This window comes from Aythya fuligula, chromosome 23 (assembly GCF_009819795.1).
Source record: "Aythya fuligula isolate bAytFul2 chromosome 23, bAytFul2.pri, whole genome shotgun sequence".
Lineage (NCBI taxonomy): Eukaryota > Metazoa > Chordata > Aves > Anseriformes > Anatidae > Aythya > Aythya fuligula.
In genome coordinates, this window is record NC_045581.1 from 4,467,554 (window position 1) to 4,483,540 (window position 15,987).

The 15,987-nt window shown below is 47.8% G+C and overlaps 2 protein-coding genes across 2 annotated transcripts; one reads left to right on the forward strand and one right to left on the reverse strand.

Moving 5' to 3' along the window:
• Positions 1 to 8,461: 8,461 nt before the first annotated feature.
• CDCA8 (cell division cycle associated 8) lies at positions 8,462 to 12,883 on the reverse strand. Its single transcript, XM_032202218.1, has 10 exons — positions 12,786 to 12,883; positions 12,047 to 12,175; positions 11,752 to 11,792; positions 11,206 to 11,281; positions 10,741 to 10,880; positions 10,283 to 10,362; positions 9,849 to 9,947; positions 9,537 to 9,663; positions 9,017 to 9,103; positions 8,462 to 8,687 (listed from the first exon to the last, which is right to left on the reverse strand). Exons 1-10 carry the CDS (start codon positions 12,865 to 12,867, stop codon positions 8,643 to 8,645), a joined length of 906 nt encoding a protein of 301 aa, XP_032058109.1. The 5' UTR covers positions 12,868 to 12,883; the 3' UTR covers positions 8,462 to 8,642.
• A 236-nt stretch (positions 12,884 to 13,119) lies between these two features.
• C23H1orf109 (chromosome 23 C1orf109 homolog) lies at positions 13,120 to 15,113 on the forward strand. The gene is made up of 4 exons (XM_032202474.1): positions 13,120 to 13,385; positions 13,456 to 13,635; positions 13,714 to 13,832; positions 14,196 to 15,113. Exons 1-4 carry the CDS (start codon positions 13,120 to 13,122, stop codon positions 14,234 to 14,236), a joined length of 606 nt encoding a protein of 201 aa, XP_032058365.1. The 3' UTR covers positions 14,237 to 15,113.
• Positions 15,114 to 15,987: the final 874 nt, after the last annotated feature.

The window sequence follows — 15,987 nt, forward strand, 5'->3', positions numbered from 1 at the left end:
CCTGAGCTGGGAGATCCCAGCTGCAGCAGAATGGCCCCACGGAAAAATGGGCAACCCTTCTGCAGCCCCATTCTGCCTCCTCTTCGTGGCCGCCCAGCACTGCCTGGCTTTCCTTTCATTTTCTGCTCTTCTGTCAGGGCTGAGCTGTGCCAGCCACGCAGGAGGGGATGCACTCCCGTTATCCCAAAGGTTTTTTTGCTCTTTGAAGGCTCCTCACAGCTCTGCCTTGCAAAGTGCTCTCCATCACCGGTGATGGATCTGCGTGGCTGGAGAAACCCCACTCCTGACAGCCCCAGCTTCCGTCCCACCGGGTGCCTCTAATGCATTTCATGGCACCGGCACTCTCTGATGGCCTTTTCCATCAGCACAGCTCCAGGAGCTAATGCGTTTGAATGTGCCCGAGGCAATTCCCTATAACAAACTAATGCAGGCCTTTAATTTTAACAAGTGGTTCAAACGCAGCGCTTGAATAGCATCACTTACGGCACTATTTTTCTGCTGACATTTGCTATGCCCCAGTCTCTTTCTCTCAGTTAAAGTTAAAATCACTAAATTCCTCTTTAAAATGTCCTTGTTTCCCTAGGAAATACAGCTTTTCTGAGGGTTTGCTCCCATGTCTGCAGCCCCGGCCACGGAAAGCAGCAGGATCCTGCACCACACGTGGGTGATGCTCAGCCACGAGGGGATGCACCGAAAGCCTCGCTGCTGCCAGCTCCCTGGGGATGCTCAGGGGTTTTCTGAGCTCTCACAGCTGCCTGGTTCCTTCTCAAGGAACCTAAAGGTTCCTTCTCTCTGCTCTGTGCTGTGCAAAGTGCGAAGCTTTTGCTTTCCAGAGCCGTGCCCCTTGCTGCCTGGCGGGGTGACGGCGTCGCCTCTCTTATCCGTGAGAGCTGCTCGGAGCTGGCAGGACCCGGAGCTGGCAGCTCTTGGCGACTGCTTTCTACCTTCGGCAGGTTCCTATGGAGATGCAGCTCCTGTCATCTCTGTGTGCGATAATTGAGCAGCAGAAAGGGAAAGCGAGAGCGTTCGTGAGCCTGCACGAGCCGGGCTCCGCGCTGCCCAGCCGAGCTCTCCTCCCGGGCCGCGTGCCCCAGACAGAAACATTTCCAATTGCACTTTCCATCTGGCATTGATTACTCTCCAATTCCTTGTGCCTTCATTTGCAGTCAGCGGAGGCGAGCTGACTGACATTGAGGGAGAACGACTCCTCGCATGCCATCAATCAAGTGCCATCAGGCCTCAGCTTCCCAGGCTCGCGGGCCACAAGGTCACCCTCGGTGGGAAATGAGCTTTCCGTCCGCCTCGCGCCCCTCTCCCACCGCATCCCAGCTGTGCTGTGTGGCAGCAGAGAGAGGGCCCCCGGTACACGAGCTGTCATTAGTCACTGTCCCCCCTGCCTCCCGCTTCTGGACCCCCAGACGGACTATTTTGTGGACAACTAGGAGGAAAATTCACCATTTCTTGGCAGGAAATTGTGGGGCTCCTCAGTGCTGGGAGCAAAGTCCAGCTACGGAGCTTTGCTTTCTTTCTTTTTGCTCCTCCAAAACTGCTTCGTCTGACTGCAGCCCTTTCAGATAAACCATGTGGCTGCTCACAAAGTCTCAGCACTTGGGAAACACGAACCCTGCCAGTGATCCGGATCTGACCTTCCCCACGCAGATGAGCCAAAACCACCTGAGAGCGGGGAGAGGCAGAAAAGGGATGGTGCAAGCCAGCTCTCCCCTGATTTTTACATGTTTAGGATGGCTGAGCTGCATGAGGTATGCCTCCAGCCCTAGAAAAGGGCTTTAAAAAAGCCCTGTGCTGGATCTTTTTAAAGCCCAGCAATTTCCCCAGCTGCCGAGACCCTTGAGGAGCTCCCCGGCTGCCCATCCTCCCTCCAGGGGTGAGCCCTCCAGCCCCCCTGGCAGCTGCTGCCTGTAACGAGCTAAGCTAGCCCCGACAGGCTGCAATTAGCACACAAACCCCCCTCGGTGCTATTTATACGAGGGATGCAGACAAGGACAAATCATCCTTTTCCTTTCCACCAGCCTTGCGCCCTGACCCCAAGGATGCACCCTCGCTTTCCCCACCCCATTTCTCCCCTGGAGCAGGGACCCGCTGGTGTTTGGGGCAGCCGAGCCCACGACAGCAGCTACATCTTATTAACGTTTCCACTCCCTGCTTTGCAGCAAAGGAATTCAGTTCAAATTGTGCACAAAATGCATCTGCTCCCCAGCTCAGCGCGGCTCCGAACTGCGCAAAATCAGCAGGTTTTGTACTTTGGAAGGAAGATTGGCCCGTAACTGGTAAATATCGATTTTTTTCCCTTGAAAGCTGCTCTCGGGCGGTGGCTGCAAGGCTGCACAACGCGAGCAGCACGGCCGACGACGGCACCGTGAGAACATCGTGCTGCAAGAGCATCTTTTCCTCCCCAAAGATAACCACAGCTCTCCCCTGGCTGCTCTCCTGGGCACAGCCAGGCTGAGAGGCGGCACCCAGCTTTGAGGACATGACTTTCCTATTAAGTGGCTCACCCTTATTAAGGGAAATTAGATTAATTACACTCTAGCAGGCAATAAATCTTTCCCTGGAGAGACAGGGAGGGTGCTTGGGATTTTGGTCTCTGTGTGTGATGTTCAAATTAGCGATTCTGTCTAATCCCATTTTTCAGCGTAATAATGCTGCTGGGCGAGGGGTGGGTAAAGTTCCATGGCTTACGGGCACTTATTTTCTGGGAAAAAGAGCAAATTTCATCCCCACTCCCATCAGAGCCAGGGATGAAATCGCTCTGAAGTCTGCACCCTGTAAGCTCTGGTTCCCACCGCTGTATTTTAAGAGGACATTTATGCTTTCCCCCAGCTCAGATGTGACAGCAGAGCAGTGGCACCCTGCAACCCCACAGCGAGGCCCAGCCACACCAGCTTTCATATTATCTTGCTGTAAATGAGATTCACTGGACAATATGGCTCTGATTTGCACCACAGCTGTGGAGGAAAGGCTGCCTTTAAGAAAGCTGCCATCTATGAATAAATTGGATATACTCATTTTGGGCTCCTGACAGCTCAAACTTTCCTTGGCTCCTGTTCCTGGTGCAAGGCAAGGACCCATCCTGCCTTGTGACCACCTCTCACAGAAGGCAATATTGATTTATGTTTTAAGAAAGGGCTTGCAGTACGGCAACACAAGCCTTCTTCTTGCTGGATGGGGCTCAGCACAGGCGGTTTCATCCCCCAGCTCTCTGCCTGCCCCCGCAGGACAGTTTTGCAGCTGGACAGAAGCTGTGCTCATCCTTTCCTTTTCAGAGAACTCAGCTATTTAGGCAAGGGACTTCTCCCTCAGACCTTTGAAATATTCTGGCATGTAGAGGCAGGTGGTGCAGGGAGGGCAAAGCCCTTCTTGTTCTGCCAGGCAGCCACTGGCAGACCATACAGACAGGCTGTGACCATTTGCCATCCTCCTCATGGTGGCCAGCGTGGGACCAGCAGAGATGCACCAGGGTGCTGCACACCTCCAGACCTCACAGAGCAAGGCAGCTTCCCAGGACCTCATCTGTGAGTCTTTCCTACCTAGGAACTAAGCTGCAGCCCCTCTGGCTTCTTACACAGCTCCCTCAAACCAGAGTCTTGCAAACAAAACTCTCTTCTATCTCAGCAGCTCCCCTGCTAGGGACCCTTTCCACCAAGCAACCCCAACCCCCACCCTGCCTTTGTGCCTTGCAGCACCACTCCCTGTACCCCCAGAGACCCAGCTGTCACCCAAACCGAGCCCTGGGGTGAGCTGTGCCCCTTGTGAGGCTTTTGGCATCCTTAGCTCCAGGTGGGGAGCAGCTCCTTCAGGAAAGGTGCAAGAAGACCTCTCTCCTAAACCACACATCCCTGCAAAACCATCGGGTGCGTGCCAGGAGAGAGCCCCTGCCCTGCTCCTGAGCACGCACGCACGGAGGAGATGAGCAAGCATCGCAGCAAGGCTCACCAGGCAGCTCCAGCGCTCCTCCGGAGCCCCGCAGTACAATCAATTAGAGGAGAAGAAGCTGCAGCTAAATCCATAGCAAACACGGCTGTTTGATTTGGTTTCTGAAGTCCTCGCCGCCTGTGACACACGACACAGGATGGGATGAAAGGCTGCAGGGTCCCGGGGGACCGGCGCAGCACGGCGCCTGGCTGCACAGCCCCTCCGAGGCACCGCTCAGCCTCTGTGCTGCAAGATCCCAGCTTGGGAAAGTCCCCACCAGTCGCATCTCCTAATTAATATCTGTTACCTAATTGCGTGCCCAACTGCTAAGTGATGTCAGGTTAATTAAATGTTAAATCTTTCTCAGTTAGGACAGGGGGGAGAAAAAGAGGAGAAAGAAAAAAGCAAAGTTACAGAAGCTTAAATTGCAAAACACTTACAAGCCTGTTAATTTGAGTAATTGTTTTCACCTCCCACCCTCCACCACCCACACATTAAAAGCCAAACTTCAGGCTCAGCACTCAAGCCCCTCAGCAAGCCACAACATCTGGGTTAACGCTCCGTCCTTGGACTACCCCAGCTGTGCACTGTAAAGCAATCAAACGCAAGACCTGGGCTGAATTTAATAGTGAAGCATCTCAGCAGTCACAACGAGCTGCTGGAAGCTGCCCCTGGCCCCCGGCCGAGTGCTTCCAGCAGGATTTTGCCCAGAATGAAGAGAGCCTGGCGGGAAGCAGGCAGGGGCTGAACACAATGAGCACACGAGGGATGCCGGCTGGAGCCTGCTGCAGCAGGGTTACTGCAGAGAGCCTGGGATCCGGATAAAAAACCACTGTCAGTACAACCCACAGCCTCATCTCCTTAATGGAGATGATCTTTTTGCCTCATTAAAAGCTGCTCGCTGCTCAGCTGTGAACGCTGCTGGAAGGATTCAAGTTGGATCAGAGCTGCGGTGACATCACTGCTGCAGACTGGAGTTCAGCTGGTGTGGAAAAAACACCGGGGTGGGAGTGGAACGCACCCATCGAGTCACTCCAGGAACACCCTGATGAGGACAAGCTATCCTTTTGATTCTATTGATTAAACAAGTGCCTTTTTTTGAAAGTTCATTTTTCTTGTTATTCCCCTGATCCCTGAGGTTGTGAGCTGTGTGCTGATTTTCCCCAAGTGACTCAAATTCCATAAACGAGTGAATTTTTTGTCTGCAGAATATCTGAACTGCGAGCTGTGGACACTGCCACTGAATAAGAAGTTCAGAGAGGCTGAACTGTCTGTTCAACCCAAGTCACCAAAACAGCAGGTGTTTCCAGACAGGAATTTCACCTTTTAATTTGCAGTTCTCTTCACTTATCTAAGAAAGAATTTAGAAATTAGAAGAAAAACAGTTCCTCCGTGCCTCTTTTAATGATGCTAAGGATTTTTTTCCCCCTTTTCTTATGCGTTCAGCTGACCCAGTGAACACAGGGTTTAGGTGGAATTATACAGGTCACCCAGAGGAGCTACTGTCCTGCACCTTCAAATCAAAAACTCCTCTATGAAAAAATTGCCTAGAGACAGCTCTAATTTGTTCTAAACTATCATCCCTTCCATCTGCAAGCAGGGGATTGTTATCTATTTATTTCTTACAATGTCACCGAATCAGTGACCACCTGCAAGGTGTCCATGATGATAAACGCTTGCTTTGTATACGGAGCTATTTCTGACAATGCTTGATAGTGCACATCTATCAAATTGCCTGGAGGAGCCACCTATTAGGATCATTATCTAACACAGGCCCTTTGAGGGAGTTCAATGTCAGCACATCCCGGGGAAGGCACCTCACCAGGTACCTATTCTGCTCATTATTTCTCTAGATTAATAGGTTCAGCCCAAATTCATAATGAAAATGTGAACTTTGGAGTTGGTGTGCCCAGAGCAAAGCTGCAGTGAAAGAGACTTGCAGGAAGCCTCCCAGCACAACTTACTGCTTGGGGCACACAGGAGCTCCTGTCCGGAGGGAGACATCTCAGCCAGCCAGGGAAGGCACAGACATTATTCCCCCTGCAAGACTGGAGTTGTTCACCAGACACTCCCTGCTGCTTGTTTGCTCCCTGCTGGAAGCTCCACAAGCTCTCCTTTTCAAGCTTGCTTTGTCACAAAGGAGAGTTATTTTCAAAGAGCACTAGTTCAGCTCTGTGGTTTTGATCTAAAAAGCATCAGTGTTCAGCAATCTTTTATCAAACCTCAGCCATTACTCCCCAAACCACCCTTCCTACAAGAAAGCCATTAAGAATTCTACACAGGGCTGAGAACTATAGTGAAAATTACAACCAGGAAAACTTTATTTCTTATGGCATCAGACGCAAAACACAGGACCTTAATTCCTTCTGAAGAGCCTCACCTATTAACAAAAGGCACAAACACTCCCTCACAGTTCGGTTCTTGGGAGGAACATACAAAAAAATGAAATCCTGAGAACGCCTCAATGTCCTCTAGCTCTCCCTTCAAGACTGGGTCTATTTTGAGGGCAGTGCCTGAAGCCATGCCCATAGCACCAGACCTAGCAGCAGCTTAGATGACAAGCTAATGCCAGTCTCTTTCTGTAGGCTGAACTGCTCCTGCCAGCGAGGGATGCAGCCTCTTCCAACCAGACAGTGTTTTTGCTGCATTGCTTTTTGTTTCCCACTACACGATTCAGAGTACAGCTAGGCTAGCACACAAGTAATATACAAATACACACAATACTCCACCAATACACAGAAAAAGTCAACCAGGTTCCCTGTATTGCCCCAGGAATCCTTGAATTGAACAGAAGTGAGGGAGTTTTGTTAAACAAAATGCAACTGCTCAAGTAATTTTAAAATGAATACTAGCAGAAATCAAAGACAGTAAATGAAATACTTGTAGCCTAGTAGTTTACAATATTGCCACCTGCAGTTAAGACTTGGAAGCTACCAAAACCCAATAAAGTGATTTCCAAATGGCGTGGTGCATAGCTGAGGCTTGCATTGTGACACATTTGTTTTTTTAAATTAAATTCATATACGAATGCTGTTCTATATTTTTTTCCCTAGCTCATTGGCTACAAAAATTTACACCAACACATTAAGTTGCATCTGATAGCAGCGTTTCCCAGTCTTTTTTTTTTTTTTTAAATCATGCTGCAGGATTGGCTTTGGCAGAAGCTAAACTCCAAATATCCTCCATAGTCTCTGCAAAGTGGCTTGAATCAAGGGTGAAAAGGTATCTTTGGAAAGAGCCAGCTAAGGAATAAATAGGCTTACTTTTAGAAATAAAGTTCTTAGACAAAGTTAGCAAAGCTAAATTTTTTTTACCATGAACACCTTATCATCTTTGTGTTAACTCCCCCAGCTGAAACAGAGGGAGGATTATCAGGCTGTCCCTTGCAGATGCCATTTTACACATCTGACTTTGATTAGTAGAGAGTAACACTTTAGGAAGCAAAGCTAATGACACTGTTAAGGAATTACACATTTATTTCATAGACAAGATATGCGTCCTCTCCCACAAAGACTCACAGTGAAAATGAAACCCTGGGTTTTGAGACATCTTTTGCACTATAAAACATAATGCCATCTTGTCATAGATAGCTAGTGCTTCATAGGGAGCTCTGCCCTTTCTGAGCTGTTAAAAAAGACTGTTGTTACAGGAAAGCAAATACAAGACTACTCTGGCATCATCTCACAAAGCATTAAGCCAGATAAGAGTTCCTGTTACATACAGCTTCTTGGGGAAGTCTTAAAGGTGAGTTTTCCTGAATTTGGAATGAAGCAAGATTTATTTCCTATAAGCAATGATGAAAATTACAATTATTGACTGAAGTTGTTTTATTCAGTTTAAATAGTATTAGTTGGATTCACCTCTAAGAAATGCAGTGAATCAATTCAATTTAAATGGGTAGACAGGAAAAACAATATTTGACTAGTCTCAACTTCCTTCTTCCCTGTCTACATTCAATTTCAGGGGAATGTCTTCTCCTAAAGCTTTTGAGAAGTATACAGGAAAAGCAGTTCTCTCACATTAGAGACATCACTGAATAACCTTACAGCTACAGCTTACAGCATCTGATTAGCCAGAAGTCTAGCTGATGGATTTTGTTAAACCACCAGTGATTTTTTTATTTCTTTTAAAACAATAAAATGAATATGTCCACTATAAAACCTCATAACCAAAATATTTAAAATTCATGGCAGCACCATAAACAATAAGAAACTTTCCATTTAGTCCCAGGCACCTGTAACTTGCCTTGAGATATCTCAATACTATACTGAGATAGTCATCACTTTTAAAACCACCAGTGGGGAAAGGCCATGCCTGAAAGGAAATGCAACAAATCCGATCTGTTGGTTTCTTTTCCCAGACAGAAGTGAACTCCAGTCACTTGCGTCCACTGCTTATGTCTTTTGCAAGATACCACAATAGCCTTTCTACTCAGCTTGCTGGTTTGCAAGCCCAAGGTAACTGTGCCTTGGTCTCCACCTTAGAGTAAACAGGAAATAAAGTATTCAGGTTGTTGTTGGTTTTTTTTTTTTTAAATTGTTGAAAAGTAAAAAATGCATTCTAATCTCAGCACATATTACAGGTATAAAAAGAATTCCTAACTTCCATTCTGTAAGCTAATAGAAGGAAGACAGATTAGAAGAACTAAAGGCAGCAGTCCTAAATGTAAAGTTCCATATTTACAGAGGGATGCCAACATTCATCAAGTTTCATCGGTGGGTTTTTGTACCACTGCAAGCTTGTGCGAGACGAACCTAAGAAGAAAGAGAAATCCATCAGCAGTCTTAAGAGTTATTATATCCCACAGACACTTAGAACTCCTGCCTGAAGTGGAATACATTTTGTTTTTCAAAACATCAATAAGTTTTCCAACAACTGCATGGTTTAGAATAAGCTAGATGTGAAATAAAGGTATTCCCATCCTTCCATTTTCAGTTCATGTTCTCTCTTGATCAGTGACATGAGCCAAGATCAAGACAAGGGGGAAAAAAAATAAAGAGCTATTACAATTCAATAGTCCAGTGGCTAATGACAGAGACAACACCGCATTATAACTTCAGTACTAGATTAAAAGTAGACTTACTGATAGCTTCTTCATAATTCCTTGTGCCTCCGGATTCAAATGAAGAAGATTCTTCTTGGTCAAATCACTCGCTGTTAAACGAATACTCTGTAAAAACACCAAAACCAAATCTTAGGTTTCCTGTTTGGGTAGCTGCAGCAGTCAGAAAACGAAAAAAATAAAGAAATCCATGCATACTAGAAGACCATGTACAAGCAAAGATCTACATCCAGTTTGACCAGAAGCTCACCTCATACCTGCATTTCAGCGTACCAACATAACTGCCCGCAGAAGCTATTTTTAATTATACATAAATGCACAGAAAAACATCACACTACGTTCTGCTTAGGCCAGCTCCCACTTCTGACTGATAGTTTTTAAGGTTCTTTTTAACCTACATCTATTCCCCGATAACCTGTAGTGGAACAAGTAAACAGACAAGAGTGGATGGCCAAGAGTCAGTAGAAACTGATAAAACACCCAAGAATTTACAGGCTATCCTATCAGCATGGATTGGACAGATTGAAGTTCCTGACTTTACCTCTCCTCCTCCGACAGGGACTGTAATGAAGATATCATTGCCATCAGCGAGGGGGCTGCCATTGGCAGAGATGGTATAAACTCGTTCATTTACTGCAGGTGTGCGCAAACCCGGGGTCTTGAAAATTCTGAAACAGAAGTTATGGGTAAAAAGTTTTACTGCAATCGCTTAAAACACTTCGACTAAAAGTTGTATTTCAGGTTCAAAGAGACACTGGGGAATGTTCCACATAAAGATGATTGATACATAAAGCAAGCAGCAAGGCACTCCTCTATATAACAGATTAACAGAATAAATTAATAGAACACAGACCTGGAATCAAACCTGGGTGTGACAATGGAAGTACCGCCCTGAACACAGAGATCAACCATTCGGCCAGTAGCTGGAGTGATGAAGTTGTTTTTGCTTGACCTGTTTAAAAGAAAATAAATAAAGCCCTATTGCTCAGAAAAAAATCATCTTAAGATACACAAGTGGTGTCTTATCAAAGTTTTAGGTGAGATGATTGGAGATTCTTACCAATCCAGGGCAACCCAAAGCTAGGGATAGCTGGTCATTACAAGAGAAGTTGACCGCTTTCCATCACTGTCACATCATTTCCACTGCCTCCCCACTCTGTCCCCAGCATGGCATGCCTACATCAGCCAGCCTACTAAGCCACACTCCATTACACGTAAAAGATAAATAAGCAATCTATACTTGGTCTCCATTTTTGAAATCCTGTAGTAAGGGATGTCTTTTCTTACCTTTTACTCATGCGTTTCACTCTTGCTGAAGGAGCTCTTCTGCTCCTGGACACTGGTGCTTTTTTAATAGATGCCCTCATCTGAAACATTAATTCCCAAATCAGTTAATGCCCTCTCACATGGCAGAGGAGTTCCAAATATGGAATAAATGCTTCCATACAAAATATTTGACTCAATAGGCTCCTTTTTAAAATCACAAGAGTCCAAAACAAACCCCATACAAACTTATGAGACCATCCCCATTCAAGCAGTAGTTTTATATTCTCTCTCAAGTTCAGCTGTAGAACTTAAGGAAGATATGTGAACTTTTAATCTGACTCAGTCCTGTTCATTTACTTATTATTGCCCAGAGCAAAATGGATATATTAAAAAAATTATGTTACTATTGGTAAAAGCATCATCAACTCAGTAAGTAGCTTATATCTTGGGAATAAAATAATCATGAAGTAGTCATTTACCTTTCCTGTTCTTGGATTAGTATTTTCAACTTCTAGCGTTGGAACAACTTGGGTATCATGTTTTGCTCTCTTTGCTACAGGAAGCAAAGGAGACTCTGCTGCTTCTTCAATGGCTTCAATAACCTGTTTAGATTTCTCTACTAGAAGGAGAAAGCATTATCCAAGTTGAGAACACTAATTTTACATTATGGACTACCACTTAAGGTAAAAATTAAGCTAGTACATGCATTTTTGGCAACAATTTGCTTCTAAAATCTGAATTCCAATGAAAATGGTGGACAGAACACCATTTTGAACATTTTGACAGAAGTAAAGCTACTTCAGATAGCAGGAATGAAGGTAGAATTGCTTCCACATCTTTAAAGATATTGAAAGCTTTAAGAACTGAATTATTATTCACAGTATGTTAACCATGACATGCTTTCCTCTTATTGAGCTCATCACAATGCTTAGAAACAAACTGACCTTTCTTGATGACTTTTAAAGGAGTCTGGATAACTTCTGCTGTTAACTTGTTTATTTCCCTTATTTCCAAGTCTGCCTAAAATTAAAAAGTCATAGTACTGTTAGGATTATCAGTAGCATAGATCTGAAACAGAAGTTGTTGACCAAATCCTTAAGAGTATTACAGCAAAAACACCTTCACATACTTCTGTTGAGCTCAGATGGGGACTGTCCCTACTGTCCCTATTATTAGGGATGTCACTTTGTATTAGATTTCCCTACTGATCAACCAATTTAGAAATGCTTTGGTGTACTGAAGACTGTGTGTTCCTTTGGGTACACATGAGTGAAGTCAAGCATGCCAGCCAAGGAGCAGTATGAGCAGCAGGCAAATCTTATACTGGATACAAGAAACATCTCTTACTGATAAGTATTAAAGCAGCATTTACAAAATTATTAATGTAACCCATATTACTGCAACACTCCTACAGATTCAAGAACCCCTTTGTTTCCTACAGGGCTATATGACGCCACCAAGCCAGTTTAATATTTGTGTTGAATACTTACTGTCACTGCCGCTTCCAAGACCTTTTTACTCCCTCCTTTAGCTAGAAAGAAAACATTTCATTTTTAGAAGTGATCCCCAACAGCTCGTACAAAATATACAGCTATATTTTAACACTGCACTAGAACAAGAAGCAGCACAAAGCAGTTTTCCTAGCAGTGCATGAGCAACCTCAGATGGATACCAGCACTCCCAGACACCACAGTTTTTCTGCGTGTGCAAGTCCACTTGCCTCAAGCTTTTGCTGCCCATTTAGCAAAGGAAGGAATGCCCCCACCAGCCCAGCACTCCCCATACCAAAGTACTCGAGCCAGTTCATCTCACGGAGTGCCATGGGCAGCCGGAGGATCTCGATGTTGTACAGGTTCTCTGCCTCCTTGACCAGGCGCTGCCCATTTGTCTGCAGCTGATCGACCCGGCTCCTCACTACAGGGACAGGGGCACAGGGTCATACTCAGCTCTGGGCCCAAGACACCCCCCAATCCAAAAAAAATGGGCCCAGAAACACCCCTCCAAAAAAAACAAAACAAAAAAAAAACAGTCCCAGAGCCACCATTGCCCACCTTCCCCCAAAAACAGGCTCAATTGCCAAGCCCCTCCCCCCCCTCCCAAACAGACCCAGCACCTCTCTTCACCACCCCCCCCAACAAAAAAAAAATAGGCCCACCACCCCGAGCCCAAAACAGGGCCTGGGCTGCTCCCCCCTCCCCAAACAAACAGGCCCGATTCCCTCTTCCCTAAACTAAGGGGCCCGATGCTGCTGCAACCCCCCCACACCCAAAACAGGCCTTGGGCCGCCCCCTTCCAAAAACCGGGCCCAGGACCACCCCTACCACTCCCACCCCCCAAAAAACTGGGCCCAGGACCACCCTCACCCCCAAAAATCAGGCTCGGCCATCCCCCCTCCAAACCCATCCCCCCCAAACCGGGTCCCTCCCCCCAATAACGGGCCCAGACACCCCCCCCCCAACCCCAAACCCCAAAAAGAACCAGGCCCAGTGACATCCCCTCCCCAAAACCCGTTCCCAGCCCCCACCCTCGCGGTCGAAGTCCTTGAGGAAGGCAGCCAGCTTCCTGCTGCGGGCCCCTCCGGCCGCCTTCTTGCGTGAGGGCGCCATGGCGAGGCCGCGGGGCCTGGAGCTGCCGCCGTGCGGAGCCCACCCAGCCCCGACCCCCTCCCACCACCCCTAAGCCACCGCCGCCGCCCGCGCCGCGTTTAAACGCAAGCCCCGCCCCCCTCTCCGCCCAATCAGAACGCGGCGAGCGCCGCGCGGCCAATCAGAGCCGAGCCCTGATTGGCCGCGCCGCCGTCCGAGCGCGCCGCGGCTTGATGACGTGCAAGCGGAGAGCACTTCCGGGAAGACGCCAAGATGGCGGCGGCCGCGGGCGTGATGGCGGCGGCGCTGCGGGAGTGGGCGGCGGTGGCGGAGCGGCAGGAGGCGGCGCGGAGGGAGGCGCTGGCCTCGTGGGAGCCGCTGCTGGTGTCTCTCGCCGGGCTGGCGGAGCAGCTGCGGGCGGCGCGGAGGCTGGCGTGGGGCTCCTCGCCCCTCGGGGCCTTCGGGGAGCTGCAGGAGCGGCTGTGGAGGAAGCAGCGCGGGGCGGCCGAGGCGCTGCTGGAGGAGCTGGGCCGGCGGCGGTGAGGGGAGGAGGCTCCGGGGCCGGGCTGGGTGCCGGGGGATGAGGCTGGGCTGAGCTGTGCCCCGCAGGGAGGAGCTCCGCGCCCTGAGGGACGCCGTCGGGACCGGCGCTGCCTCCGTTCTGCGGGTCTACGAGGAGAAAGCGGCGGAGCTGGGGCTGGACGAAACCCTGCGGCGTGGGGCTCGCCGCCCGTCGCTGGCTGATGTGCTGGAAGGGCTGCAGGATGTGGAGCGGTACTACCGGCACCTGTATCCTTGCGGTGGGGGTTTTGCATGGGGGGTGGCGGGTGCTGCTTTGTGTGTGTGTTGGCCTTATGGAGCCTGCAGGTACCTGGAGAGCAAGCTGTTACTGCTGAGCATCAACTGCGACAGCCCAGAAGATATGGAAGCTCTCCCGCAGGCCTGGAAGAGGATTCTGGAGCGGTACGAGGAAGACACTGTTCAAGGTAGCTCCTAACGTGGCAGACCCAAAGGGTGTTTATTAGCCCGGGAGGCTGAGGGCCTTCCTACCACCCAGCTCCTGCGTTGGGCTCAGTAGCAGTGGGTGAGCTTGCTCCCTTTGCACTGGTTCTTTGCAGGCCATGCTCAGGTTTTGTGAAAGATTTGATGGTAAATACTAGCCTTTACACCCAAGGATCATCTGGGAGTGGTGTCTTTTCTCCCATTATAATGGGGATTGGTGATCCATTTCACGAGCTCTGTGTAGTTAGCATTATGTGCATTTTACTTCATTGTTTTAACTTAAGTTTTTGCAGGTACAGAACACAAATGCATTAAACTAATGGTTTATTTTTTCTTCCCCAACTCAGATGTTCTCCTTAAGGTCTCTCTCTACTTGGACAACCAGTGACAGCTGCCCTGCTAACCAGGCTCCAGATGGAAAATCCAAGGAAGGACTGATGTTGACCAGCTTCTGTGAGTGTCTGGTATATTCAGAGATAACCACAAAAAGGAAGATGAGTTGAAAAAGCTTTACTGCTACGTTTTGGAAGCTGAATGAATTGGCCTTGGTAGGAAATGCTTGGACTGTTCCGTTTTCAAATGGAGATGGACAGCGTCTGAAGAAGAGGTTGAGCTGAACAAGTCAACAATAGAAGGGAGTCAGCATCTTCAACTATGAAAGGCATCCTTTCTTTTTCCTGCTACGGGTGTTTTGTATACAAAAAAAAAAGTTGAAACTTACTGACTTGTAAACAAATGGTGAAGTGCACTGCAAATAAATGTAACATTGAGGTCCAGTGGGTTGATACCACATAAAGATTGTTAGGTACCATCCTTAGCAATAAATAAAGATGTCAAGTCAGGAATTAAAAACAGTTTGTGCATTGTGCTTCTGAGCAACATGTTTGCTTTTATCCCACCTGTACATTGAAGAGGAAGGAACAAATGTGGCTTGTAAATGTAGTTACAAAGGTACACAGATCTAGCATAAACACCTGACATCTGATACAGGCAGTTTTCAAGTGTGTTACAGTATTCTGAGAAAGACATGTCTGTACCAATTAAAATGACTTGCTTGTAACAAATACTGATATGTTTAATTGAGTCTTAAAACTTCATGTTCTGTGGCAGCAGCAGCTGGTGCCAGTTAGGGTCCTCTTCTTTTGGCTGAGACTGATCCTTTGTAATGTTCATGGGAAGTGATGGGATTCGTGTCTGTAACTTACCTGGTAAAAGCTGTAACTTGTCAGAGAAGGTCAAATAAAAAAAAAATGTGCCTCCAGATAGACTGTAGATGTGCTTGAGTACATGTTTCTTATCTTTTTTTTTGGGAGGGGGCAAAATGTGTCTCAAACCCCAGAGAATCCATTTGACCACCGGAGGGCACTGCTCAACCTACAGAGAGCTGTGTTCGGAGGGCCTTTGGAGGCTGCTGGCTGCGCAGGACTGGTGCTGCCAGTTCTTCCCCATCAGCTGACGACTGTTTGTGGAATGGTACTTAATATGCAGTTTTAATTGCAAAGAAAAATAACATCACCCTCTTGGCTTTGGTATGGCTTCAGGGTGTCACGGCTGATGAAATCAGCGTTTGTCAAAGGAAGGGCATTAAGCAGAGGGAAAATGAGGCAGGTTCTGCTCTGAGCACGCATACTGGGGGCTGGTGGGGTGCTCAGCTGGTTTGCTGGCATGGCTGTAAGCTGCTTCTCTGCCTGCATGCCCCACGTTGCTTCAGGGCCCTGGAGTGCTGCTGGTGCTGATCCTGCCCTCCAGCCTGCTGCAACAGTGGCTCTTGTGGCTGGATGAGCGGCTTCTGCTCTTTGCATCCCCTACAGACCTTGTGCAAGAGTGCAGCTTAGCTGCTGTGAGTCAACGTGCCACTGTTCTGGAGCTTTTCACTTGGCCATCTCCTTGCTAGGAAAGTGAGAAATGGGCTCCTCCTGCCTCAGTTTAAGATAAAGCAGATGATGCAGTTAAGATACTGGTTTGGCAGATGAGCCAAGAATGCAGTTTATTTAGCAAATGTACAGCAGTCTCAATGCAGCTGCTTCTGCATGCGAAGCATTTCCCATCTTTGAGTAGCTCTGTCTCACTGTGACCTGTCACTGACTCATTTTGCCAGTGTGCTTCTGGTGCAGTGGGTTTCATCACAGTATTGGTTCA

Bases quoted from the DNA above. Each gene is read 5' to 3' on its own strand.
- CDCA8 (XM_032202218.1), bottom strand. From the start codon at position 12,867: ATGGCGCCCTCACGCAAGAAGGCGGCCGGAGGGGCCCGCAGCAGGAAG. The intron at 11,793-12,046 runs GTATGGGGAGTG...TTTTCTTTCTAG, and splicing joins GAACTGGCTCGAGTACTTTG to CTAAAGGAGGGAGTAAAAAG. The intron at 8,688-9,016 runs GTAAGTCTACTT...CTTTCTTCTTAG, and splicing joins GAATTATGAAGAAGCTATCA to GTTCGTCTCGCACAAGCTTG.
- C23H1orf109 (XM_032202474.1), top strand. From the start codon at position 13,120: ATGGCGGCGGCCGCGGGCGTGATGGCGGCGGCGCTGCGGGAGTGGGCG. The intron at 13,636-13,713 runs GTATCCTTGCGG...TGGAGCCTGCAG, and splicing joins GAGCGGTACTACCGGCACCT to GTACCTGGAGAGCAAGCTGT. The intron at 13,833-14,195 runs GTAGCTCCTAAC...TCCCCAACTCAG, and splicing joins CGAGGAAGACACTGTTCAAG to ATGTTCTCCTTAAGGTCTCT.